Here is a 25921-nt window from a genome sequence, read left to right as displayed (position 1 = left end):
GATGACTTGCAGAAATCAATATATTTCCTTGGTCTTAGAGACATTAATTTATAGAAAAGGTTGACAACCCAAATTAACAAAGTATTAATACACAGAATTGTGTCTCTTAATATAAAATAAATAAAAGTTGATAATACTGTAGGCCTAGGAAGTTTGTTATACAAATATCTATTCATTCAACTACAGTTTGTAGAGTCATCTCATTATTTCAGCTAGTAAAATGAAAATGAAACTCTCCACTTGACTATAGTTGACCTTATGACCAAGGGCCTTTAAAAGGTGCTGCTCCACATTTCCTAACCAACCATAAAGTGAGTTAATGTTTTCCTGACTGTCAGCTGTCAGCAGGTGTCACTGATTGCTGCAATGGAAATATAGCTCTTCTCTTTGAAATTGTTTTGGGAGACCTGATAAAAACACAGAATTGCCTTTTTGTTTTCGCTTGCTTTGCTTTGAATTTCTAAGAGAAATCTGACATGTGGGTGGTGATTAAATGGGTAGGGTAGTAAACTTTTTAGGTTTAAAAACAGTCAGTCTGTATTTTTGTGAAACAATCTTGTTCACTTTAGAATTGTATTAACAAAAAGAACTATCTCTATAGACTAGTTTAATATAACTCAGGTCTATAATCAGGGTTGGGATTAACAGCAAAACCAAGTAAGTGAGCGCTGATGTTTTTTTATTTGTTATTTGTTAGATATGAAAAAGGAAACCCACCACTCTAATTCTCTTTAAATAATACTAATAATTTAAAATGTTTGCTAAATCTAAATAAAATACAATTCTGCTTTGCAGTTCTGCTTTGTGTCTGTAAGTGAAAAACACATTTGTGACTCCAATCTTAGTACTCAGTTTCTCATCCAGTTCTTTATTCTACTTCATTCTTGATAAAGTTCTTTTATCAGGATCTAGTGTGCGAAGTCTGTCCTTCAACACGGGTCCAGCTGTTGCTGAATCACTCTCCACTGTGGGGTGTAAATCAAAGGTGGACAGAGAAGCCAAATATCCCTTAGTCTTTAAGACTATTCAAGAATTTTTGTACAAAGGAAAGACATTTCAGTATGAGTGAGTTTATGTGAATGTGCACATTACCAGCGGTGCGATAAGTGTGCGTTTGTCGGTGCATCTTCCTCCTCTGCATCAAAGACTGTAATTCCTCGATAACCCCCTTCTGTATAGCAGTAATGGATGAATCTAAAAAGAGAGGTGAGAGTATGAGACATGTAGGAGTTAGCTATGTATTTGTCCAACCCCTCGTTATCCACTGAAAGATAATTAGACTGGTGAAGACTTACTTGTTCCAGATTTGGTCTGTTTTCAAAACTCTCGGGTCTCCAACCACAATCAGTAAGGCTTGTGCTCGGGTCAATGCCACGTTGAACCTCTGAGGAGGTAGTTTCAGTTAGTGTGCATGTAAAAATGAGTGTCTGTGAATTGGTCTTATGGTGCTTACATGGTGGACATTAGCCGCTTCATGGAAATCAATGCCTTTTCATTAATGTGTAAGTGTTTTTCAGCAAGGTTCAGAGAATTCTAAATTGAGCAGTAATTTATTGGTGGTATATATTGCTCTTGAGTTATTGTGTGTTTTTGTAATGTCTTCTCACCTTCTCATTATCAAGAAAGCCTATAGTGAATCGTTGCTTGTGCGCAGTCAGTTTGGGAGTGCTGCGGACTGTAGACATCAGAATCACATTGAATTCTTTACCCTGAAACTGCTCCACTGAGCCAACCTACAAAAAATATAAATGTCTGTTAAAGCAGTGGTTCCCAACCTTTTTTCCTTGAAGCCCCCCTTGCCTGTGTCCAAGACAAGTCAGGCCCCCCCAACCCCAACCCCTACCTGCATACACGCACTAAATAGGTATTAAATAGCTTAATGAATTTAAATGTGGACCAAAAATATGTTTCAATTTAGATTATACAGAGTTTTGATTATCCAATTGGGTGTGTTATTGGGATTTTATAAATTAAATTTTTGTAAATAATAATTCTGGTAACCTCACAACCTCAGCAGACAAAGTTGTGCGCACCCCTTGAGATCTCAGGTTGGGAACCACTGTGTTAAAGGACCAGCGTGTAGGATTTAGTGGCATCTAGCCGTGAAGTTTCAGATTACAACTAACTGAACACGGCTCGTGTCGGGTTGTGAGGTGTGTAGGAGAAACTATGGCAGTCATGAAACTCAAACTCAACATGAAAGGCCCTATCTGGAGCTCCATAGAAGAGAATCTGCACCCTCTGTAGTTCAAAAAAACGCTTGTTCTAACAATACGTCTATCGTCACGTTTCTGACAATAGACACCACCCGCCCCACATGTTACACACTGAACTTGGACCGGAGCACCACACAAATAACGCAGAGCACTCATTTCTCTAAGTGGTCACATGCGCCCGCATACACACTCTACTCACTGGGTACAACTGAAATGCTGGTGCTCAGAAAATAACTATCTGGACACAGGCCCCAGTACAGTTCCAAAATCTCTCTCAAACATGTCTTGCAACTTTGTATCTCCATACCAATATGTTTTCCAGGTTTTCCTTCTTGAGATCTTTATCCATCTCAAGAGCCTTCTGGATTTTCTCCACCTGTTGGCATGAAAATGTGGGACTATGTTAACAAGGTTACCCTTACCACATGTGGTGTTGGTCATTACAGTGCTTGATCAAACTTAAACACATATGCAACTATTACTTCAGCAATATTGTATTAATCATCCCCCACTTAACACACTATATGACAATCTGGACTCAAGTGAAAGGTACAACATTTAAGCCCATTATTTCTGAGTAAAGACAGGCTCTTAAAGTGTTAGACAGAAAACCCAATACTTACCATCACTTGCATGTGTGTGTAGGCGAGTATATATATTTGTATACTATACGTATATACATGTATGTGTGTAAGTATGTCTATATCTATACTTTTTTGTTCATTTTAAAGAAGGATCCTCCCCTTGTTGTTTATTTATTTTATAACTATACTTTTTTTAAATAAGGTGTGTGCTTTCTGTTCAGTTGGCAAATATGTATCAATTTAGTTTACCTTTACTAAATAAAAACCTAATAAAAAGGTACATAAGGAAAAAAAGATGCTTAAGAGCAAAGCTCCTTTACCAATTACATATTTTTATCAAGCAGAAAACTTCAGACAACATCTACAAGATCTACTCTGAGAGGGGACTTTGTAATCTCTACAGGTCCAGCTCCTTTAGCTAATTAGGTTTTTCTGTAAGAGCTTCTTGACTGTAGAACATCCTTCCAAGTGAAGTAAGAAACTGTGCCACCTACTATATCTTCACGCAAAGTCTCAAAGCCTGTTTTTTGTTTGTTTTTCTTTTTTACAATTTTTTAAAATCCAAATACTACAATAATACATTGCTAATTTTACCACTATTGTTATTATTACTGGCTGACCTACTACTAACTTGTCCCATGTCCTTTGTCCATCTGCCACATGGTTACCTTTGCATGGCTTGGGTATGTATGGAATATTTACTAGCAATTTATTAAAAATGCCATATGATATTCTATACCGTAGCTGTGACTTACAACTCTGCTGCATGGCTAATGTGTTAGGTGTATGGCATTACCATGTACCAAATAATGGATATTGTTTCCATTTTATTGCACTAATGTTTTGCTGTTTCCTGCTCTGCGTGGCTTGTCTTGAGAAAGCTCATTTTGTTGCTGTTGCTGTCTTTATGACGTCTTGTTGTCTGTTGTCTGTAAATTTCAACCATCACCTCATTGATTTCAGAATATATTAACAAATGGCTGCAGTTGAAATTCATGTGTGCTGTCTTTATAAATAAATAAAATAAAATTAGATTAATTTAGTTCATGGGAACTTAATATTAGGATCCAAGATGACACCCATTCAATTGAATGACAGTCCCTCGAACAGCACATACAACAAAAAGTGTCTCTTTACTACCTCTTTCCCTGGTGTTGCGTTAAACATTTGACAAATATTACTTGTAATTACTTGTACCACATAAACAATAATAACTGACCATGTTTGCAATTCAAGGTGTCCTGTCACAGTTTTAACAAATGTGTTTTTATATAGGCGGTCTGTGGGGAAAACGTACTTTTGGCCAGAGAGGTTGTTTTTTAGGTTTTTTTTAGTATGGCCCTCAGCCTCTGGAAAGAAATGGCAGCAAAGCTGACTTGCAGTGCCAATTTCACGTCTATTAATGTTATATTATGGGTACTACTTTAATTACTGTAATAACATACTCACTTGTTTTCTGTACGGAGCAATGATGCCAATTTCTCTCGGTTGAATTTTGGTCCCTGTCTTTTTACAAATATGGTCAACAAGGACTTTCAGGTATTCTTTCAACACTTCCACCTCTGCCATGTTGTAAACAGAAGGACTGTTGGCATCACGTTCATCACTACCTGCCACTCCATGGAAAATCAAAGGGAAACCCTGAGACACAAAAAGAGTAATGAAAATAGAGGTGGAGGGAGGGAGAGAGAATTGCATGCATGTGTGTCTACATTACTTTCTTGGGCAGGCGTTCCCATTTGCAGAATGAATTGCATTTCTCTTTACGAGCGAAAGGCTGAAGTTCTCCTTTATAAAAGAGCTCATTGGGAATTTTCAGGATCGCAGGATGAGACCTGAGAAAACGTGAAGAGAAAAAATGTGAACCAGGGACAAGTTTAAACAAGGTGTGTGAACAGAGATATCAACGGGTGGTTTCAGTTACATCAGCACGTGAAAGAATCACCACTACCACACCTGTAGTTCCTCAGTAATTTGGTGACAAAGCGGTTGTTGAACCCGTATGTCTCATGTGACTTGTAAAGGTCAATGTCCCCCATCAGACGCTCCAACAGTGACACACCTGCACAAAGTAAATGTCTTCAAACTTCCTGAGGTACAGGCAGTAATAAATAGCATTTGGATACCACATAAGTGAAGGTTCAACCTTGATTATTATTCACCGATTTTGCATTAAATAAACCTTTGATACATCAAACACTTGATGCATTACTAGAACTAGAAACTGCAGTTTTTTTTTCTTCAGTTTTTTTTGGTTTTTACCTATGTGTTTAAAAGGTGTACACAGTGCTCACCCATGCCATGTTCCTGTGCTATTTTGGATGTTATGATGGGGCCTAATTGTTTAGGATCTCCAGCTAGCACTACCTGGCATCTGTGTGGTTTCAGTAAACCTGTGGAGGAAACACAGAAATGTTAAGGGCACATGCTATACAGAAGATCAATTACTATAAGGAATATAGTGATAATATGACACCTGCTATAGGGATGATACACTCTGTTTCTGCAGCCTGGCCTGCCTCATCCACAAAGATATAAGTGAAATGACCTGGAGGAATCCCCCCTGTCACTAGCCTGGAGAGAAAGGGAGAGAGAAGGGAAAATGTATTTAGATATAAAAATATCTAGATAAAGGAAAGGAAGTTGTAGTAACAAGTGCTTTTTTAGGGTTCTGTAACCTTCTTGCATTGAAGACAGTTGGAACTTGTACTTACAAAACCAAGCACTAATAAAAACTGTCCACCTTATAGGACAGTGTGAGTGCTGTGAATTTCTCAGATGTTACTATTTATGAGTGTAAATAGGGAATCACATGTTGACATAAAACAGGCATGCACATTAAACTACTTTACAGACTCAATGAAAGCTGCGCTGACTTGACAATTCTACTTCAAGTGGATCTGAAGATGTAATCTAGAAAACGTTTAATGTATAAAAATTACAATCAACATAATGCTAAAATTTACCTTTTCTGCCATTATGTGTTTTATAGCTCAGTGTCTGTGCGTGTTAGCCAGGAGGATGATACAAGGAACACTAAGCCACGCTACTGAGCCAGCATGTATATGGCCTACGTGGTATTCAGGCAACAATTATATAATTTATTACACCAATGCTTTGTGAAAAATACTTATTGCCAATTAAAGAGAATGATAACGAATACAAACATTTATTTTTGTTGTAAATTCAACAGTATAATGGAAATTCAAATAGTAATTAATTGCATTAGCTACTGTACCTTCCCGCAGTTTGCAGGGTGGTAACCAAGATCTTATAATTCATCAGCTCCTCTTTAGGAGGAATCATAAATGTGTTTGTGCCATAGATCAGGTTGCAGCACAACTATAGAAAAACACAAAGCACATACATACATACATATACACACATAGTAAAGTATGCAGAGGCACAAATTAAGTTTGATAGTATTAAACTAGACTTAATAATACTACACTCAGAATGAAACATCTTGTTCCCTTAATGTTTTTAATTCCCTGCTGAGACGTAGATGCTGGGGCAGGACATAACCTAGTAAGGATTTACTTAACAAGTTAAAACAATAGGATATCAGAGAGTTATTTGATGGAGATGAAACAGCAGAACTCTTCATAAATCTATAATATACTGGTATGTATTTGTGGATCTTTATAAACAATCCTTGTTTGAAATTATAGTATGTGGCTTCTTGTCAGGTATTTGTGTTATCTTTATGCTAATGTTTTGATGTCTTTATCTATGAGGAACTGAGTGAAATATAATAATAATATACTAATCCAGACCTTGCTATTTTGGGGAATATTTTTCACAGGAGTGCTTAGGGAATACAAGCGATACACCTCCAGCCAATTGCCTAAATTTCCTTCCAGAATCTTCTCACAAAGATGATCAGTTGCACTGTTGGAAGGAGCGCAAGCCAGGATGTTGCATGACGCCTGAGTTTTCACTATCTGGTTGATGGCTTCCACCAAAGTTGCTGTTTTGCCTGACCAACGGATGTAAAAATACATTGTTCTGAATACAAATCAAATAAATACTTTAAGCGTCATGGGGCATTCACACATGTGTACAGTACCTGTGCCAGGTGGACCAAATACCAGGTAAGGGGAAGGTTTTGCAGAACCAGCTAAAATGTGTTGAATGGCCATGTGTTGCTCTGGGTTGCTCTCGATTCCTAACAAGCTGATGACATGGAGACAGGGGCGATATCAGAGCTGGGTCACAGTTAAGAGAGTCTGTGTTTACATGCAGCAGTTTCAGGGACAGATGGGATATAAGGCAGACATTTAGTTGTTTATACACATAAGATTCAGTAAGACAGTACTGAAGTATGACCTTGTCTATATCACATATTTTGAATGTTTTTCCTGGATTATTGACCTTGAGGTAGGCTGACCTGTGTATATGTGAATGGTGAGAAGAAAGTTTTCCAGTAGGGAACAGCACCTCCCTCAGTCCGTGCTTGTACACCCGTGCCACTGCTCTATGCTGGATACGCAGGGGAACACGGTTGATAGCGAAGAGAACCCTGAACCTCATGCCGTCCTTGAAATCACTTATGAACCTGCATTCAAATTCACATGTAGTCATGAGTGTGGTATTATGGACTGAACAACTTAACATATTGAATTGGTGAGCAAACTCGCAAACAGAGAGTAAAGCAACAGCAGTAGAGTTACAAGAGCTTTTCAGACAGCCTCGTTTATGTGGGATTTCTCGCTGCTTGATTGTGAACAGGGGTGCAACACCTGGGACAGAATCTAAAATGTATCATCGTACTGTATTTTATATAGCTGTAAGTTAAACTCGACTGTGGCTGTTATGTCATATTGTATACACTTGGCCAGTTGAGCACAAGGAGCAGCATGCTGTTATACAGATCCATCTGTAAAGTAAATTTAATTCTGCAGCAATACAAAGTTTTAGGGGAGTCACCATTTAATCCCATATGACCCCTTCTTGTTTTTAGCCAATTGTCTGTTCTTACTTTTCACTGAACTGCAGGTAGACCTGCTCTGCATCCACATGATAGATCCAGCCTTGGTGAATTTCATTCTCAACTCCTTTCTGATTTAAAGGAGTCACCAGCACCTGGTTACCAGAGAGCTTCAATAGCGAGCCCTTAGAGACACCTGTAATCTGATGACACAAAAAGTCAACATACTGTTTCATTCTGAATTGTTGAGGGGAAAATTCCAGCCAATGTCTTTATGTCTTATTTTGTGTGTGTGTGTGTGTGTGTGTGTGTGTGTGTGTGTGTGTGTGTGTGTAGTGCATCACCTGCAGAACGAAAAGGTTTGTGTTGCTTTTGTGTCTGAACAAGGGCACATCATCCTGGTTGTATTTCTCAATATCGGTCTTCTGCTGGAACTCCTCAAGATGCAGCAACAAGTGGAACCTCTGGGAGTAGTTATTCCAGTTCAGAGGTCTGTGCAGGTCCCTAAAGAGATCCAAGTGACATGACAAATTGGATGATTAGAGTTTATAATCTTGCATATACCCTACAAACTATTAACCTTATTAACACACTAACCTGGATGAATACTGCTTCAGTGAGTCATTTAGAGAACTGATTTGATTTTCTTATTCCAGTCACAGAGTGCTGTTTATGTAACATTAACAGCTCTTTTTTCCAGGGTTGAACCAGATTATTTCAAGATGAGTCAGATCGACTAATTTTCCTCTACTTAAAGAGAAAATAATATTTTATGCAATATATTGCCAGACATGTGCAGAAAATATGCCACAGTGCTGGATAAAAACCTTAATTGCTTTACTTTAAAACAATAAATTAAATATGGTACAAATTGGTTCACCTTCTCATTTAGTGTGTGTGTGTGTGTGTGTGTGTGTGTGTGTGTGTGTGTGTGTGGGCCACGTGAAAATACATACGTGTGGGAATCCCTGAAGTGTTTTATATTGTCAGGCATCGTATAATACTTCAATGACACAACAGGCTTAAGAAGCATGAATCCAGAACTGGAGTGGATAAACAAAGACAGAACACAGGACAGTAACAACTTAGATGAATAATAATAGCTGCAATCTGCCGTATGGATATTTGGATGTTGACACAGTGTTCAATGTGAATGGAGACGGTCAGCAGGGAACCAGAAGACAATGTGACCTTTTATGGTACCTTCTGTAAATCTGATTTCTAAGAAAAACTAATACAAAGTATTGCCTTTCTCTGGTCATCAGATGTAATAAATCACAATAGGTACTTTACTGGATTTCATAAGTAATGCTGTACAACATAATCAACACACTAACATAGATAACATTATCATTACATGATATCCACTTGTCATACCCTTCAGCAGGAGTCCACCTCAGAGTTTGGAGGTCGCACGATGAGTTTGCGGCTGTGGGGAGGACCTCTTCATTAAAAGATGTCCGACGTGCTACTTCCAAGAGGCGCATGATCTCAAATGTATCAGACTGCGGGCATGTTTCAAACTTAAAGACCAGTAATTGTTCATAGAAGCCTGCATGGTGAGAGTAGAAATGGACCTTAATTTTATATGCCTCTCCTAGAAACAACATGGGAGAAAAAAGGAGAAGAAATGAGATATATATGCAGTAATGTTACTTTGTGAAATGTGAATTAATATACTAGATATTTCAAAGCTTGAGACATTCTAAAAACTTGGCTTTTGTCATTTAATAAAATATAACACATCTATTATAAACCACATGAAGTCACAATTACTATCTTCAATATTTTCTGCTGGATGCAGCGTTTTCATTGTCAAACTACTTATTGTGTTGTAAGCGTTGCCTGTGCTGAGCTTAACCTAAGACACGATTGGAGGATTATTAACAGTAACTCTCAACTGGAGAGAAGATGACACATATTTGAATTGAATTGAATTTGAACGTTTTCACTATGACCAGTCAGTGAAATCTCCTGTTTCTGTTAGGATTCAAGCTTTTTGTCTCTCGTTTTACAACGACTTTTCTGATGTACTCTGCAAGTTGGAGCCTTTTTTCTTGGTTTTACTAAATCTTCAAGTCATGGTAGTCTATGCACAGTAACTACCTGAGTTGTTTGTGTTCTTTCTCCTTGTAAATCAACAATTAAGAATGGTGTACATGATATGCACTATTGTTAGATATTGTTTGTATCAATATCCAACACCCACTGTACCCTCTTGGAGGTGGGGCACATGATTGTGTGTTTCTTATTCATACCTGGTCCAAGACTGTGTCGCTTGATAGATTTCATGATGTGTCCATGACAGTCGCTCACAGTGAAAATGTTCTTAACGAGGTCAAATGCCCGGAAAGTCAAAAAAACTGTAGCGAAACCAGAGTTCTTCACAGTGAGCAGCACAACTTTCTGTTGGGCAGGAAACAATTTACATGCAAATTGTCAGTCTTATTACTGCAAACATGACATGAGCAAACCCATATCCACACACACAATCACCATCATGTGTATGTTAATTTAATTAATCTACACTTTAGGCTTCTACTCCAACTTAATGCAAATGTTTAGAATGATGGTTTTATCAGTATTAAGCATGGTTCTAGTTGGTCATTAAAAAGCTTACTACTCCTCATAGTCTCACCTTCTTTTCGAACACAGTGAGGCAGATCTTCTCTTCTGTTGACACAGGGTCTGAGTTTACAGTGATACCATATTTATTGGAGATTGGCTGAGCCCTGGTGGACGACAAGTAATACAATAAGGGTTGTTTGAAATTATATCATACATAAAGTGGACTGCCAAACATGAACAGCAGTTCTGTTGTAAGGCTTTGATTACACTAAACAAGCAGTTGCACAATGAAGGTTGAGAAAGCAACCATTTAGAACGGCACCTGTCTTTGTGGCCATTAACCACATCAGTGAAAGGTTGGTTAAGCTGGTTAAGTTTGAGAGCTTTGCAGTGTCCATACTTTATGTTTATGCCACAGTTGTTATACACATCTGAGCAGTTCTTTAAATGCAACCTGAATAGTATGGTACCTTTGAATCTTAGTAATCACAATTTAAAAAAGTACAATAAAGACTGAGCTTAATAATTCTAATTGAAGACTTTCTTACCTGTATTGCTGAAATAACTTTGCCAATTTCAAACGAGCTTGAATCTTATTGCGGGCCTGCTGAGCCATGTGTGCTTCAGCATCTAATGTATTTTGTGGGCCATTCAGGTAACCAGATTTTCTTTGTCCTGTATTCTGGATAGGCCATACTGCAGGCAACATCTGCAGCTGCTGTCGCTGCTGGTGGAGTAAGCTCATTTGGTCCTGATGGTACTGAAAAAAAGAACCAGAGAGGATCATAAACCCAGAATCTGCAGTATGAGTATACTATGAGTTATGATGACAGCAAAACCCCTAGTCCTATGTACTGGTATTAGCTTTTAATCAGTTATGTGATCCCCCAGGTTTTTCTTTTTATACTCTAGAAGATAATGTGATGTCAAACCTTCCATCAAAACAGCTACAGCTTCAAACCTAACCTAGAACATCACAAAAATACGGCCTGAGCTCACTAACTTAATTAACTACTGCAAGCAACAAGCAGTCACATTACTGCAAGTTGTGCTATCAGTAATATAACATATAGCAAATATAAACACAGACCTAACGTTAAGTATAATATCTTATTGTATTGATATTATTATGGACATGGCTGAAAGAAATACAGTGCACTACCAACTTCAATGTCACTTGGCTAACGTTAACTAGCTGTTGTTACGTTTCATTTATACTCTAGGTGGCAGTATAAGAAGAGGAAGCAAGCTAGCTTAAATTGAGCGGCTTCAAAAGTGAAATTTAGCATTGTTTTAAGTAGTTAAGGTAGCGGCAACTAACTGCAAAACAACATAAAATAACAGAGTCTATCGGTAAGTACAAATGCTCCGTGTGGTTTGGCGACTGAAGGGAAACCTTTAGTTAAGTTAACATTTGTAAATAGATAGCATGTTAACTGCGCTGACAGCCCCAGCTAACGTTCACAGCGAACCGCAGAAATATAACTAATATTTAGCAAACATATAAGTCAGGTCAGCAACTTACTTTACAGACGGACAACAGGCAGCAGCGTGAGGAACTAACCAGCTTGACAAAGTGGATTTAAAGTAACGTTTTGATTTGAATATAAACAGAATCTCAGTCGGAGTGTATCCTAGCAACAGCAGCAAGCGATGCAGTTTCAACAGGTGTTAATGTCGTAATGACAGATTATGTTTAACGTCACTCCTCTTTTTCCCGTGGCGTTGCAGTCTGTGGTTGGAGTGAGGGATTGGGTTAATATAGTTTATGGTTAGGAGTCGCAGAGACGACTTGTTGGAGTCGGGGTTAGTTTGTGAGGGGAAACACTCGACACACACAACAAGTGAGCTTTTTTGCTAATTAAAGTTGTGATTTAATTGTTCAGCGCATGCGTGAAAATGATCATAACCGTGGCCCTGTTTGTAATTGTGCTCTATTATAGTTCTTGCATAAACCAGCCAGTGTAATAAGGCTATTCGGATAAAGACAAATGAGTATATGTTCGTTTATATCCTTGAGCTATTAATTTGAGCTGAAGGCCTTGTCTTTGGCCCCTGCCCCTCAAAGTGGAGGAGAGGCTCAGGCACAGCAAGGACAGAAATCAGGAGGAGAGGAAACAGCAGCTTTACAATTGATTTTGGACGCTGATACTGGTGGCACTGCACAGGAAAAAAAATTATGAGAGGAATTGCGAGAAACAGCTGGCTTATGATTGACTCGTTTCAGTTTTATTTTCATATCTGAACAGGCCACTAGAGGGCAACGCAGACTCATTTTAGCTCAGTCTCTCTAATCAGGTACTATTCTGTCCAATAGTCATGTTTATGAGTAAAGTTAGTTGGGGTACAGTTTTAGCAAGCAGCTATATAAATTACGTTTGATTTGATTCAATTTGGTCCCTTAACATACAGTAGCTTCTTTCTCAGTGTGTCTGCAGTAAGCTATGACTTCATCATATTTTGTGATGGTGGCACTATAATATTTTATAGCATTGAACTGTGTTTTCTTGATAGTTGTGATATATATATTTATTGTATTTGTCAAGTTTTGCCTGCTTATAAAGAGATCATTGGGTGCTGATATAGTCAGTAGTAAAAGTGATCACACAAAACACAGAGCCTCTTCATAGAAGTGCTAGAAAAAAACAGAAGACATGTAAGCTGTCAAGTTAGGTTAGATTTGTTTTATGTTATGACATTAAATTGGATGGGGGAAGGGTTTTTACCATGATGGTTATTACTTTATAAAGGTTTATCTCATATTTTAAGATTCAACATTTCAGTAGAAGTGTGTACATACATCTGTAAGTAGGTACATAAAAAACGGTACATTTAAAAAAAGGGCAGTAGACAGGGACTAAATGAGGTAAACTCGTGTTGTACAATATGCTAACTAGTTCCTTAGGAGAAACAGGGTTTGGTAAGCCTTTATGGTGGTTCTGTGTTTCGGGGGTTTAGGAGGGGTTAGTTTTGTGTGTGTGTGTGTGTGTGTGTGTGTGTGTGTGTGTGTGTGTGTGTCTGTTTGAGCGTAGGCGGTGTCTGCTGATGACTCTAAAGAAAGTTTGGAAGTGGCCAAATGAGAATTAGAGAAATGGGGGTGGTTTTGTTTGACACAAAATCTTCAGAACAACCAGAGGTGTTTGTTTATCCGTCATCAGTGTTAGTGTTGCACATGTCTCTGTCTCTGTGTGTGTGTGTGTGTGTGTGTGTGTGTGTGTGTGTGTGTGTGTGTGTTTCTGTCAGCATCCTATCTGTCTGCCTGTCCATGTTTGTGTTTGAAGCTGAATTCGGACTGCATGATGACTCAGCCATCCAGATTGTCTTACTGTACAATCTGTCATCAGTCCTGTTGCTCACAGTGACTCAGTGAACATCTCGCTGTCCTGGCGGCTATGACCCCACATGAGACCAGAATCACACCCAGACCGCAGCAGCTTGTGTGTTACTGCATGTGCGTACTTCTCTGTGCGAGAGAGAGACAGAGGGCCCCGATAGCGGTGTGCATGTGTTACTGTTTATCAGACGACATGTCGATGCATTGTGTGTTTGTGTGCATGTGTGTCATTGACCCAGAGAGACAGCAGGGCCAAGAAATTACTTAAACGGACACAGCTGCATTTCCATGGCAACAGGGTGTTTTAATGGAGGGACATTATGGGCTAGAGAGCAGGGTAATGACCGCTCTGGCCGTCGGAATGCCTTGATCTTATCACCATGGCGAGAGGGGATGCTCCCACTTTCTGATGGTCTAATAGCCCCTGCTCTAATAGACAGGCAGCCTGGGCCACTGGGGTCACCCAGAAACACAGGACCACCCCTCCCACACACACACAAACCCATAACGCTGCTTTTCTCACCTTATCTGTCTCCAGTTCTCTGGTGATGCACTGTATATCTGGTTAAAGGCTCTGACCTAATATAACACTGCCTTTCTGATAAATAGGCTGCATGTAACAAGTATATTTGTGATGAAAATGTAATCAAAGGGCATTTCTTCCAGGAGAGGAAGAAACAAGGGGATGGATGAGGAGAGAGCAGAAGAGTGATAAGAGCTTGTTGAAAACCCGTTTGTAAAAGAATGGCCTGTCACTGTTTTGGCACTCGTACTTGCATACCCTCCCGAGTCTCACACAGCACGGCAGAGTGTATACACGGACAAATCCTATAAGTCCATTTGAATACCACAACAGTCTTCTTCTAATCTGTTTGTTTGAAATTTGTGATGAATCTGCAATTTTCAGCAGACCCAACGCAGGCCTTATCCACACCTATTTGTCCATGTTAAGGGTTGAGTTATTTCTCAACACAATTGGTTGAATGCCAGTGGAGGAGTGTGTATTTGTGTCTGTCTGTCTGTGTGTGTGTGTATGTGTGTGTGTGTGTGTGAATGTTCCTCTTTATCTCACTCAATGAGTGAGTGGAGGTTGGCTGTAGGGCTATCTGTCCCTCTCAGACACCCAATCTGTCTCTGTCACTGTGCTTGCAGCCTGCACACACACACACACACACACACACACACACACACACACACACACACACACACACACACAGTGACGTTACCTTTGTTAGATGCTGATATTGCAGCAGTGCTATGTTATTGTGCCTTTGACGGTAGCCAGACCAAAAATGACTCCCAGTAATGACTGACTGAAATAAATGAGTAGTTTTTCAGCTGGACTTAGTTGTAATCAAATTAAGAATCTTGATCCAAGTTGAATTTATCAAAGTCCCTCTCTCTCTGGCTCTCTTTGTCATGGCAGACAGACAGTGCTCAGGGTGAGAGCTGCGCCTGTACTAAAGTATCCCATTGAGTTTGCTGAAGTGGACTTATCTACTACCATCCCTCCTCGCATCTCACTTAGACAGGGCTGAGCGCCACACTCATCCTGCTCTCCTCACACCAGAGAGGCCTCTCTCGTCAGGGCTCAGTCCCACACTTTAGACCCCCTCAAACACACATCCTCCTTACAGTTGGCAGAGTGCTGCGTGATACTCAAGGTAATGAACTCGTGTGTGTGGACTGGCCAGGTGATGGCAATGGTGATGATGTTGACTAGAAATATTGATGACACCGCTAAAGATGCTGGTAGTTCATAAGGCAGAAATCCTGAATGCTGGCTGCTAAAGCAACCAATATTCATATACTGTACACGTTCAGAGTTACCAATAATGGAGAGATGAAAGGAGAAAGACATTTTTGAGTGGAAGGGAATGGCATGTGGTGTAACAGACTATCTGCAAATGCTGTACAGTACCACTATCCGGTTAATATACTGTAATAGTGCAGAGTAACTAAACACAGACTGGTAAATGTCCGTTTTCTACCATCTGGCTGTTCAAATTGTCATATTGCTACATGTTCTGTCGAAGGAAATACAGCACATTGCACTTTATAAAGTTGACTTTATGGGCTGTCCTTTCTTCTCACTTAATTAATCTTCTTTTCCCTCTCAAGGCGTTTATGCCTCGTTCTTCGGCCACTCACACGTAGGACACAAAGAACAGATGCAAGGATGAATGTTAGGAATCCACACAGAACCCACTGAGCAATATTTGACAGCTGTTTTTTATAAGTTGCATGACGTTGAGCTTGATGTTGCTCATAATGTGATGCATGAATGCAGTTTTGTTGCTGCAGTTGTTTTGCATACTTTCCCTTAAAATTAGGTGCTGACCCTCTATTTTCAATTAAATTATCAGTCAGTAATGGGAAATTTATATTATTGTGTATTATTCCGATAATCACATTTTAGCTGATAAATACAACCAATAATACAAAGCCAACTAACTTTCATTGACTTAACAAGTGCAGCAGTTGTCGCAGCAATAAAGGCATAATATAAAATGTCACATAATCCTCCTTTCTGTAGTATGTGTGGGGTAGGGCTGGGTATTGTTAAGAACCTCAAAATTCGATTCGATTTCGATTCGATATTGATTTTAAATGCTTCGATATCGATTCAGTAATAAGTAAATTACAGCTTCGGGACGGCGACTTCCACCATGTGTTTGCGTGTTGGTATGGCGTATCGTGGTTCCAGTGTGTATCTACCATCTTCTTAAAACCCCCGTTTTCCACGACACTGTACGGTCGTAGGTCCTTACATATGAAGACGGCCACAGACTCCGTTATCTTCTGTGCGCGGGCAGAGTTTGGCGGCAGTTTGCAAAGGAAGGATCTGTCGAGTTGCGTCTGTTTTGAATCCACAGGTTTAGCCGCGGGTTGCTGCAGAGCATCTGCAAGGTGTCGGCTTAAGTGGTTGCGCAAATTTGTTGTGTTATTGCAGTATTTTAGTACTGCCTGGCACAGCTTACACACTTTTTTGTCTATTTCCTGTGTTCCGGGTTTACACTGCTTTTAAAGTTGAAGGCGCTGGTTTAACACTGCTGCTACCTGCTTCGTTTGCCATGTTGTTGTTGTGTGTTGTCAAGTGGAGTGCGGCCTCCGTCCGTACAATGCAAATCACACAAAGGTGCTCACCGCGCCCCCACTGGCCAGGGGCTTGAATCGATTCAGAGGATTTAATGAATCGATATTGAATTGGGAAAAAATATATTGCAATGCATTGATGAATAGATATTTTTACCCACCCCTAGTGTGGAGTGCTTCCCTAAACTGGCAGTGCATTATAACTGGTCTGTTCCTGTGCATCGGGGGGATGCAGTAATATTGTAAGGTAACATAAAACTTATTGCGAGTGAACGCAAAAATAGAACAGGGGGAAAAAATCTGACCATGACCCTTTTGGGGGCTCTGTAAGCTGTTCTATGCACACACATCCTGTATTCAAACAACAAAGTTATGAATTAAAGCCAATCTCAAATACAAATGAGAGCTCTATTGAAGGAGTCATATACTCAAATTTTTAGGGTGGATGAAAACAGCTTTGAAAAAATATATATCTGCCAGCAGCGATGCGGGAGGTCGGCCCATGGGACGCACACAAATAGATGAAATACTGCAACTGTCCAGCTACACTATGTATACACACATACTATATACAAACACTAAAACTAGTCCCATCAGATTAAACAAATTAGATTAAATAACACATCAAATGCAATGTAATCTCGTTTGTGTAATCTGAACAAAAACCGAAGTGTAAAAACATTTACATGGTTTTAAATCGGGTTATTGCGAGGTTGCCAAGCAACCAGGCGAGACCACCTGAAGTTACTGCACCCACCCAAGAAATGGTCCATCCAGTAAACCCACATAAAACCACAAGTGCCATTTTCTGCTTCAGTTTTTGTACAGTTTAAACAAATAAGATATAACATGTTAATTAGTGAACTTGAGAGGTGTTGGTAGGAGGAATATTTCACCTTTGGACAGAACCAGGCTAGCTGTTTCCAGTCTTTGTGCTGTGCTGTGCTAAGCTAACAGGCTAAAGGAGGGTGGCTTCACATTTACTGTACAGACATGGCAGTGGTATCAACCTTCTCATCTAACTCTGGACAAGAACTGTATTTCCCAGACTGTTGAACTATTTCTTTAAGAAATTTTATATAAAGTGTATCAAGTATTAATTTTCTATTTTAGGGAATTTTGATATTTGGCCAAGACACACGAATAATGTTGACAGTGAAGATGTGCAAAGCTAAATAGTTGATGCTAGAGCCATTCGATGTAGTATGCAAAGTGCATCACACTGCATCTGATGATGCTCCTTGCTTGTTTCTGAGTGAGGACAAATTGCAGTTTTTCATCTATTGATGTTGTTGTTGTTTGTCCCGTTGGCCATAGCTGCATGCAGTTATACTTTTTATGTTTTCATTCTCATATTAAGTATAGTCCCTGTAATTGATCTTTCATTAATATCTCACAATGGTTTAAGTAATTAATTCTCTCTTTCATAAACTTTCTTTATGCAGAGAAAGAGCTACATTCATCATTTTTAAAGTGACTGTAGGACCAGTTCATCCTTTCAAACTGATAATCAGATAATAAGTTAAATTTCAGGGTTGGAGGCTGACTGTCCTGGTGATAACATCTGCATGCATATTTTTTGTGTGTTCCCTTGCGTGTTTACCCATGATGGTTAATTGTTTCTATAGGTTTTCCTGCGTGTATAGCTGCATGTAGTTTAGTCTGGCGTGGCGTATTGTTGTGAAGCGGAATCATGTTTATTGATTTGTTTACCATGAGTAGGAGGCTTTTCAAGCACAAACACCTTTTGTTCTCTCTCTCTTCCTCACTTTTTGACTCTAAACTATAGGGTGAGAGAGTGTGTTGTAGCAGATGGATATCCGTGTGCAGGTTGGCCATATTGTCAGATTCCCCCAACCAGCCCAAGACACAAACCTTCATCAAGATCACCTTCTCTCACAGCGTGTAAGTCCATCAGATTACATGTTCCTCGTGCTGTTGTTGTTGTATGCGGCTTGGTTTTCTGTGTGGTAAACAGATGTTGGTGTGCGCTTTAGTGTTTGATAAACACATTAGACTGTTGTTTACTCTCCCCTAAACTATCTCAGTTCAAACACTTGATAGAGATGGAACTCCAAGCCAATAATGGAGATTTAAACATCGTTATAGTACTCTGAATAGTGCGAATAAAATCATGCAACCCACGTTATGCATGATTTTGTGTGCACACATAATCATGAATAAAATGCCTTTAAGTCATATAATATATATTTTTGACATTTATCAGTATTGGATAGTCAGGTCATCTTTCCATCATACTATACCTTTTTATATCAAAGTATTGTTGTACAATTTTGTTAAATAAAGCAAACAAAGTAAAATCTTCATTTTCTTTCTGTAAGTTTTATTCAGCATCTATATATGTACTCACAGCAACACTCACATACACCAATACGAGATGGCTCAAATGTGTGAAAAGCAGACGAGACTGTGTCCCTGCTTGAGAGTCACACATTATCTAACACAGTTACACATCGTCCTATGTTCTGGCACAACAAACAGATAGTGTGGTGTGATGATCAGTCTTATCATATCCTTGGACATTTAGCCTCAGCATTCTGCTGCTTACTTGGACATAAAGTGTAGTTACAAAACATTGTTAAACAAAGATTTATGCATGTAATGTAGGTTCTTTTGTATTTCCATTACAGTATTTATCACCCTTTTAAATTGCATTTGATGAGCCAGTTATACTGTCTGTATACAGTATATGTATGTACATGATGGAGCTGGTCAGTCAGTAACTAAAAATTTGCTTTTCCCTGCAAGGTTTTCGTGAGACCATGCAACATATAGCAGTGACTCATGCTTTTACACTCCCTGTATGTATGTGTGTACCTGGTGTAAATGGGTGTTTGCATGCACAGTGTCCATGCGTGTGTATATCCCTTTATATATGTTCATGTGTTGTATGTATGATTTATAATGTACACCTAGTACAGTGAAGTTGGTGCTGCTGCCTGCCCCCACAGTCTCTGCACGAGAGGATCAGTTTTACAGTCTGAGGTGAATCAAAACACTGTCAGTAGTTGGCTTTAGTTACTGGAAGAAGATGTGGGCACAGCGTGGTATTGCCAAAACAAAGTGAGGTGTGTCCCAGCCTCTCTGGCTGACTTTGGGTGTAATTAAAATACCACAATTCCTTTAGGCATTGGGACACCAATGTGATGTGACTGCTTCCCTTCTCTCTTGAGCTTTTGTCTGTAATTAGGCAGAGGCTTGGTACTGTGTTATTGTCTCACATAAGACAATTATGTTACATATGTGACACATTTCTTTTTGTTGAGGATATTTGAAAGTGTGCGTCATTATTATTTATCTGTTGGTGTCTTTATTGCCTGTTACACTGCATTCAATAGAATATCCTATAAATAATTAACTTTAATGTAGACGAGTATCAAATTTGCTTTCCCTTTCACATAGTTTTTGTGTTGCATTTCAGTTATTTGACATAGCCATTTGAAATTTACTTGAAAAGGCCAAATCTGTGTTAACATCGTGCAGAGATATTAATAGTAACTGTAAAACCTCTCATCTATTGACATTGGAATAGAATAAAATTCTATATATAGGAGATCAGGCTCCAGATTTCTTGTAGCGGTAGAATTAAAGCTTGGTTAAGCCTGTGTGAAAGCTCTATTATACTTGATTGAATTATCTCCTTACAGAGAGTGGGCGGCCGAAGCGTAAACAACTCTGAATTAAGAGAGGGACAGATGAGTTTCCTTCTGTTGTTTTTGTTACACCAGCACTTTATTGTAAAGCTGAAATGATATTGTTCCCGTGGCAGCTCTGTGTAAATGTTTTGTGCGCACTATTCCTCCATTTCATGCCGAGCGCTTGCTCTGTTTACCACTGTTTACTGAGCGACTGAGGCTACTGTACTATGTCCTTGCTCTCGATCAACTGTCTCAGTGCTGGTAAAAGCCAAGTCGTGGGTAGTGTGGAGGCTTATTACTCATCACACTGATTGGGAAAAAGACACATATGAAGACGAGATAATACCCAGTTTGTCTAATGCTATGTCTGGGCCAATCGAAGTGCCAGCGTATACAGTGTCTTTCAGGAAGATGAGCAGGAAAATGAAAATTGGAGAAAGCTGCACCTCAAAACACAAACAAAAAGGTCTCCTACATTCCACATGGAGAGTGTTTGTTTGTGTTGTGTGAGTTTGGGATTCATTGCACAAGTGAATTTATGTGTATCTTTAGTGGTTTGTGTTTTTAAAGGTGAGGAGTCTTGGAGACTGGGAGTGGGATGTTGGCTCCAGTGTTGCGGTAAACACATCTACTCCACTCTAAGCAACAATAAACACACAGTTGTGAACATGTTTGAGTGCAGGTAGACACTCCAGTAGATGTTTTCACCTTTCATCCATTTACCACTGAAGAGGCTATGGCCTTATGCTACTTTTTGTCCAGTGTTTAGACCCTTTAAAGGACCAGTGTGTAATATTCTGTGGCATCTACTGGTGAAGTTGTAGATTGCAACCATGTGAATACAGCTCATCCTTCCAAGTGTGTAGGAGAAACTACGGTGGCCGTGAAAATCGCAAAGAAATGTGAAACGCCTTATCTAGAGCCAGTGTGTAGTTTGTCCATTCTGGGCTACAGTAAAAACAGTTCAACGTGGTGGCCTCCGGAAGAGGACCCGCTTCTTCTGTTGATGAAGCTGGCTCATTCCAAGGAAACGAAAACACAACGATTCTTATTTTAAGGTGGTATGTACACTGATTTTTTTCCTCCCATGGCAGAGGTTTGAGGAGACAACCCTTTGGCGCGGTATGTAGTGATTAAAAGTGACAGGGATGAGTTGAGTTTTGGTTTGATTGTGTGTTCACACTGGGATGGCTGAGCACTATCTATCAATGTCACTCAGGTAGCCATGGTATCAATGTTAGTGTCAGCATCAGTGTGTGTCAGCTGGTATCACTCACTGGTATCTATGTCTGTGAGGCCTACACAATTTGACCCTGACCCTGTATCTCTCCTGTTTCCCACACCTCTGTCTCTCGTTGTCTGTGTTTGTCAGTGTCAGCCCAAACCCCCTGATTCCCTGGTATGTTGGTGGAATTTTGACTATTTTTTCAGGTCACTGTTGTTTGTGCCTTGCGAGGTGTGTCTGTAAATTCCCACACAGGGAGGGAGATAAACACACTCACACTGTCACACACATATACAAACCTCATCACATGACAGCCCACACCTTGTACGGCGAAGAATTCACTGCAGCTAACTGTCTAAATGTCTGACTCAGGTTCAGGCACCAACACTCTTTGTCCTTTAACCCTCACAGTGGCTGTCTGTGAGCCGAACCTGCGGGATATTCTGCTATGCAACGCTAAGCTTGACTTCTGGCCTAGCAGTGAGTGAGTTATATCACAGATAAATTAGGGATGACAAATTGGTGCTGTGTCAGGTCACACAGGCTTTCTACTCACGGAAAATTCATTGAGGTCAACCTGCATGTGGTTGTATGTGTCAGTAGTTGGAGCAATTATAGAAGCACCGGAAATGTTTTACATGCAACAGTGAGTGCTGAAATACTGCTCCACCAATGCAGAAGAATTATAAGGAAAATTCCTTACATGCTAGATCAAAGAATTGATTTGGCAGCCAGTTGCCTGTTGGACCAATATTTTGAGTTACGTTTCAAACGAGATAGGCAGTTGTTGCTGTTATATTTTAGAGGTACATATGATGTCTATCAAAATGTGTTGCTGTGGACCATTATAGCAAAAGGGGGCAGTTAAGGTTGAGGGACTGGGCTACAAGGGGTTGGGGGTGGTTAAGGGTGGACATTATCCCGCTGCAAGTCGCAGAAGATAAGTGTTTTATGTCATAATCCCCTTTTTCCCTCAGTGCAGACGCCGCAATTTGTACCCATACTTTCTCTCCCTCTCTGTCTCTACACCCCACAGGTCCTGGTAGGTCAAGTAAATATTAGTCTGAGCTCCCTAATAAATCTGCACCTCCTACTGCTCCCACAGCCTTCCAACCCAAACCTGTTCCCAACAAAGCTGCACCACCTAATACCTAATGGCTGACACCCACCCCATCAGATAGAGGCAGAGCGAATGGATGAAAGATGAATGGAGGAGTTGACACTGTAGGCAGCTAAACTGTAGGCCAGATTTTAATCCAGTGCAGCAGGTGTTCAGAGCTTAGTTACATGAGCAAGCCGTTAATGTTTAGGAGGTGTCAACAGGCGACGGATCAGCGGTGGTCGTTCATAGGGCTGAAGGTTTTCTGTTGATACACCTAAACCTTATGACCCCTGACCCCGCCAGACTCCCCTTCCAACCTCCGGGGGGAAAAATGACTCAGGCTCTACCAGCCCTGAGGGGTAAACTCATCAAACTACACACACAAACACACACACACATACACACACACTTGTATGTTTGCATGCACTTTCTGGTCACAAACAGTGAGTGACAGAGTAGAAATGCTTGCTAACATGCTGGGGGTTTAACCAGACAGGTGATAGGTGAGCTCAGGGGGCACTAAAGGGGTCCTATCCTAGCCTGCAGGTATGTACAAGCGAATATGTGTGTGAAACAGATCGTATGGCTGACACCCGGACCACCCCAAGGTGAATGTTATCGGGCAATTGTTGGTGGGGTTTCCAGCTAGATTCCCACAGAAGGCTATATCCGAGGCAAGGAGCAGGGGCATGTGGAGGGAGGTGGCAGGTGGGGCGAGTAATGATGATGAATTGTGGGGAACGCGGTTCTTTCTGCTCAGATTAAGATCTGCTGATAAACATGCCCGCTAGGTCTGTTAGTAACCCTATACATTTCTCTTACCTTCATCCATCCATTTGACTAGCTGTCTGCCTTCTCTCTGTCTCACACCTCTCCTTTATTTCTACCTCTCAATTGGCCCAGTCCTGTCGGAGTGAAGTTCATCCTCTATTCTCAGGGTTGTTGTCATTTGGCAACCAGAGATCAGACTGACATGCATTACAGCCTGGACATAACGTTGATAAATCTACATGACTGCCATACAGAGACAGAGAGAGAATATAGAACAAATGTAAAAAAAAAAAACTAAAAACAACACAGGTGACACAGTTGAGAATAGCTGTGATGATGTTGAATAAATAATTGGGGCCATGTACGCTGTCTGCGTAGCTAACAGTCCAAAGATACTGCAGCAATGTGTGTGTCAGTGTATCACAGTTTGGTCTGAACTACATGTGCCTGTGATTTTAACACAAAGCTGCTCTCTGAGAAATGGTCCCACTCAGATTACTTGGCCTTGTTGTGGATTTAAAGGATAATTCTGATTTATTACAATTTGGGTCTTATTATGTAGTTTTGACTATTGTTTCTACTAGTTATGATAACATTGTACCCTCCAGATTAATTACTGGGATCTGAAAATGAAAATTAATTGGGAGAAGTCAATAGGTTGTGAACAAGCTAATAGATTGTCTAAACCACTTTATTTGGAGGTAAAGCCAAGTTAGTGCACCTGTAATGTCTGTAATAACATAATAATCCCTCATTGCACTGGAAAACTTTGTGGATGCACAACTACCACAAGTACTGAAGGTCAAAGATGAACCATGAAGTCGGTCTGTAAACTGTGATGGACGTTTACAAAGGTCATTTTACTGTTCACTTGTATGTTTTCTTACAACATACAAGTCTCACCTAAGGGGTCTGTTTCAAACCTGTATGATATTCTGACAGCTTGTCTCTGACTTCTTTTTACCACTCTCATTCCCATATCTCTGTTTAACTTGGCCAATAAAACTGAACTGAACCTAGACTCAAAAGTGTCTAAACGTTTTGCTCAATAGAGACTGAGGGACTTTTTCTCAGCCATTGTTCCCAAAACTGGGTGGAAACAAGTAGAGAGCATAAAAAACCTGCATCGCAGAACCAATCCAGAGTCTTTAGGGTGGTGACATGGCGGTAGTGTTTCACTATTCAGCACTGTTTTAAGTAAGGTGTGTCCTTTAAAGTAAGGGTTGCTGTCGCTGGTCTTTTCTTAGCAGCCATTCTGGCCAAGCAGCTACTTAGAAATTCACAGACGATTGCTAGGCACTGAGATCTTGGATTGTCTGGTATTGTTAGACTAACAAAAAAGTAACCAAGTTGCGGTAAACTGGAATTATTCTTTAAACCTCTTGTGCTTGATGCCATTTCTGTGCCCTTGGTCAGTACTCCCTGGCCCACAATGCTGCCTGCCAGCTGTGAAGACTAATAGTTTGCCTGTGATACAGGAATGCTCTCAGCCTGGTATCCAGGACACAGATAGATCTGCCACAGGAGCCTGGCACTAGAATAGGCTCAATGACTGGAATTGCTTGATAATATTACCCTGAGGGACAATAAAGCTTATCTTATCTAACGATATGGGCCTCCCATGGCTATTAAAAGCCCACTTCTAGGATGTTGAGAGCTCTTTTTGGGGCAAATGAGGTTGGTAGACTGAAAGGTGAATCATGAGTGGCCTAACGTTAATTCATTAACAACTTTTATGATATGGTATTGTCATCTGAATAGCTGTATCTGAGTTTGCGTCTGCTTCCTGCATTAAGGTATCTCCAGTGCAGATACCTTACATTTCCTGTGTTTGGTGTTTCCAATCAGGCCTGAACATCGCTGCATCCTGTCCCAAGCCTGGGCAAGGAGAGATGATCTTATCACCAGGACTCATTGACCAACACAGTGCACAGAGTGAGAAAAAACAGAAAACTCAGTAGATTCATAAGACAATACAGGTTTGCTGAGTTAAAAGGCAATGCATTAATGCTGTATCATTTGGCCTTTCCAATGCAGTTGGGTTTACACATTGCTTTTGTCTTAAGTTTGCGCTTGTGTGCGATATCCTTTTTGAATCCACATTATCAGGCGTCTCTGGGCTCTAATGTAACAGAGACTGAACTGGACTGAGGGTCTGGGGAGCGGAGGGGGCTGAGGCAGAGAAGATTGCTGGAAAGTATTCCCTTTGATAAGCCGGCCAAGAAGCCTTTGATTAAATGTGGTCCCAGCAGGAGCCCACACTAGGTCCTCTGTGGCACGACCATGTCCAATCACCAGCTATCAACAGCCCCAGGTAATTACAGCCATCTAGTCATTAGCCTGGGACCCACCTGGAATTCCACATAGCGAGGGGTGGGATGAGGCCAGCAGGGGTTGGGGTTTAGGTTGGGCCTTTAATCAAACACTTCCCTCCCC

The 25921-nt window shown here is 40.3% G+C and overlaps 2 protein-coding genes across 4 annotated transcripts in view; one reads left to right on the top strand and one right to left on the bottom strand.

The window, feature by feature from the left end:
• Positions 1-848: 848 nt before the first annotated feature.
• LOC127376832 (putative helicase mov-10-B.1) lies at positions 849-11958 on the bottom strand. 3 transcript variants are annotated; one of them, XM_051424140.1, is made up of 22 exons: positions 11824-11958; positions 10847-11058; positions 10369-10462; positions 9989-10136; positions 9108-9327; positions 8687-8773; positions 8075-8234; positions 7782-7933; positions 7191-7358; positions 6870-6976; positions 6577-6779; positions 6039-6142; positions 5277-5374; positions 5095-5193; positions 4757-4862; positions 4518-4635; positions 4250-4441; positions 2524-2592; positions 1608-1733; positions 1296-1384; positions 1093-1194; positions 849-965 (listed from the first exon to the last, which is right to left on the bottom strand). In XM_051424140.1, exons 2-22 carry the CDS (start codon positions 11041-11043, stop codon positions 956-958), a joined length of 2649 nt encoding a protein of 882 aa, XP_051280100.1. In that variant the 5' UTR covers positions 11044-11058; positions 11824-11958; the 3' UTR covers positions 849-955. The 3 variants fall into 3 exon arrangements, with proteins under 3 accessions (XP_051280100.1, XP_051280101.1, XP_051280102.1); XM_051424141.1 differs by lacking the exon at positions 1608-1733; XM_051424142.1 differs by lacking the exon at positions 9989-10136.
• fkbpl (FKBP prolyl isomerase like) overlaps positions 11549-25921 on the top strand; it is a 51884-nt gene continuing 37511 nt past the window's right edge. Inside the window, exons 1-2 of the mRNA XM_051424147.1 lie at positions 11549-11651; positions 18518-18633. The gene's annotated coding sequence lies outside the window, so the exon portion shown is untranslated. The remainder of the gene's footprint in view (positions 11652-18517; positions 18634-25921) is intronic.

This window comes from Dicentrarchus labrax, unplaced genomic scaffold (genome assembly GCF_905237075.1).
Source record: "Dicentrarchus labrax unplaced genomic scaffold, dlabrax2021, whole genome shotgun sequence".
Taxonomy (NCBI): Eukaryota; Metazoa; Chordata; class Actinopteri; family Moronidae; genus Dicentrarchus; species Dicentrarchus labrax.
Note: the sequence above shows the minus strand (reverse complement) of the source record. Positions and strands in the feature narration are given on the sequence as shown.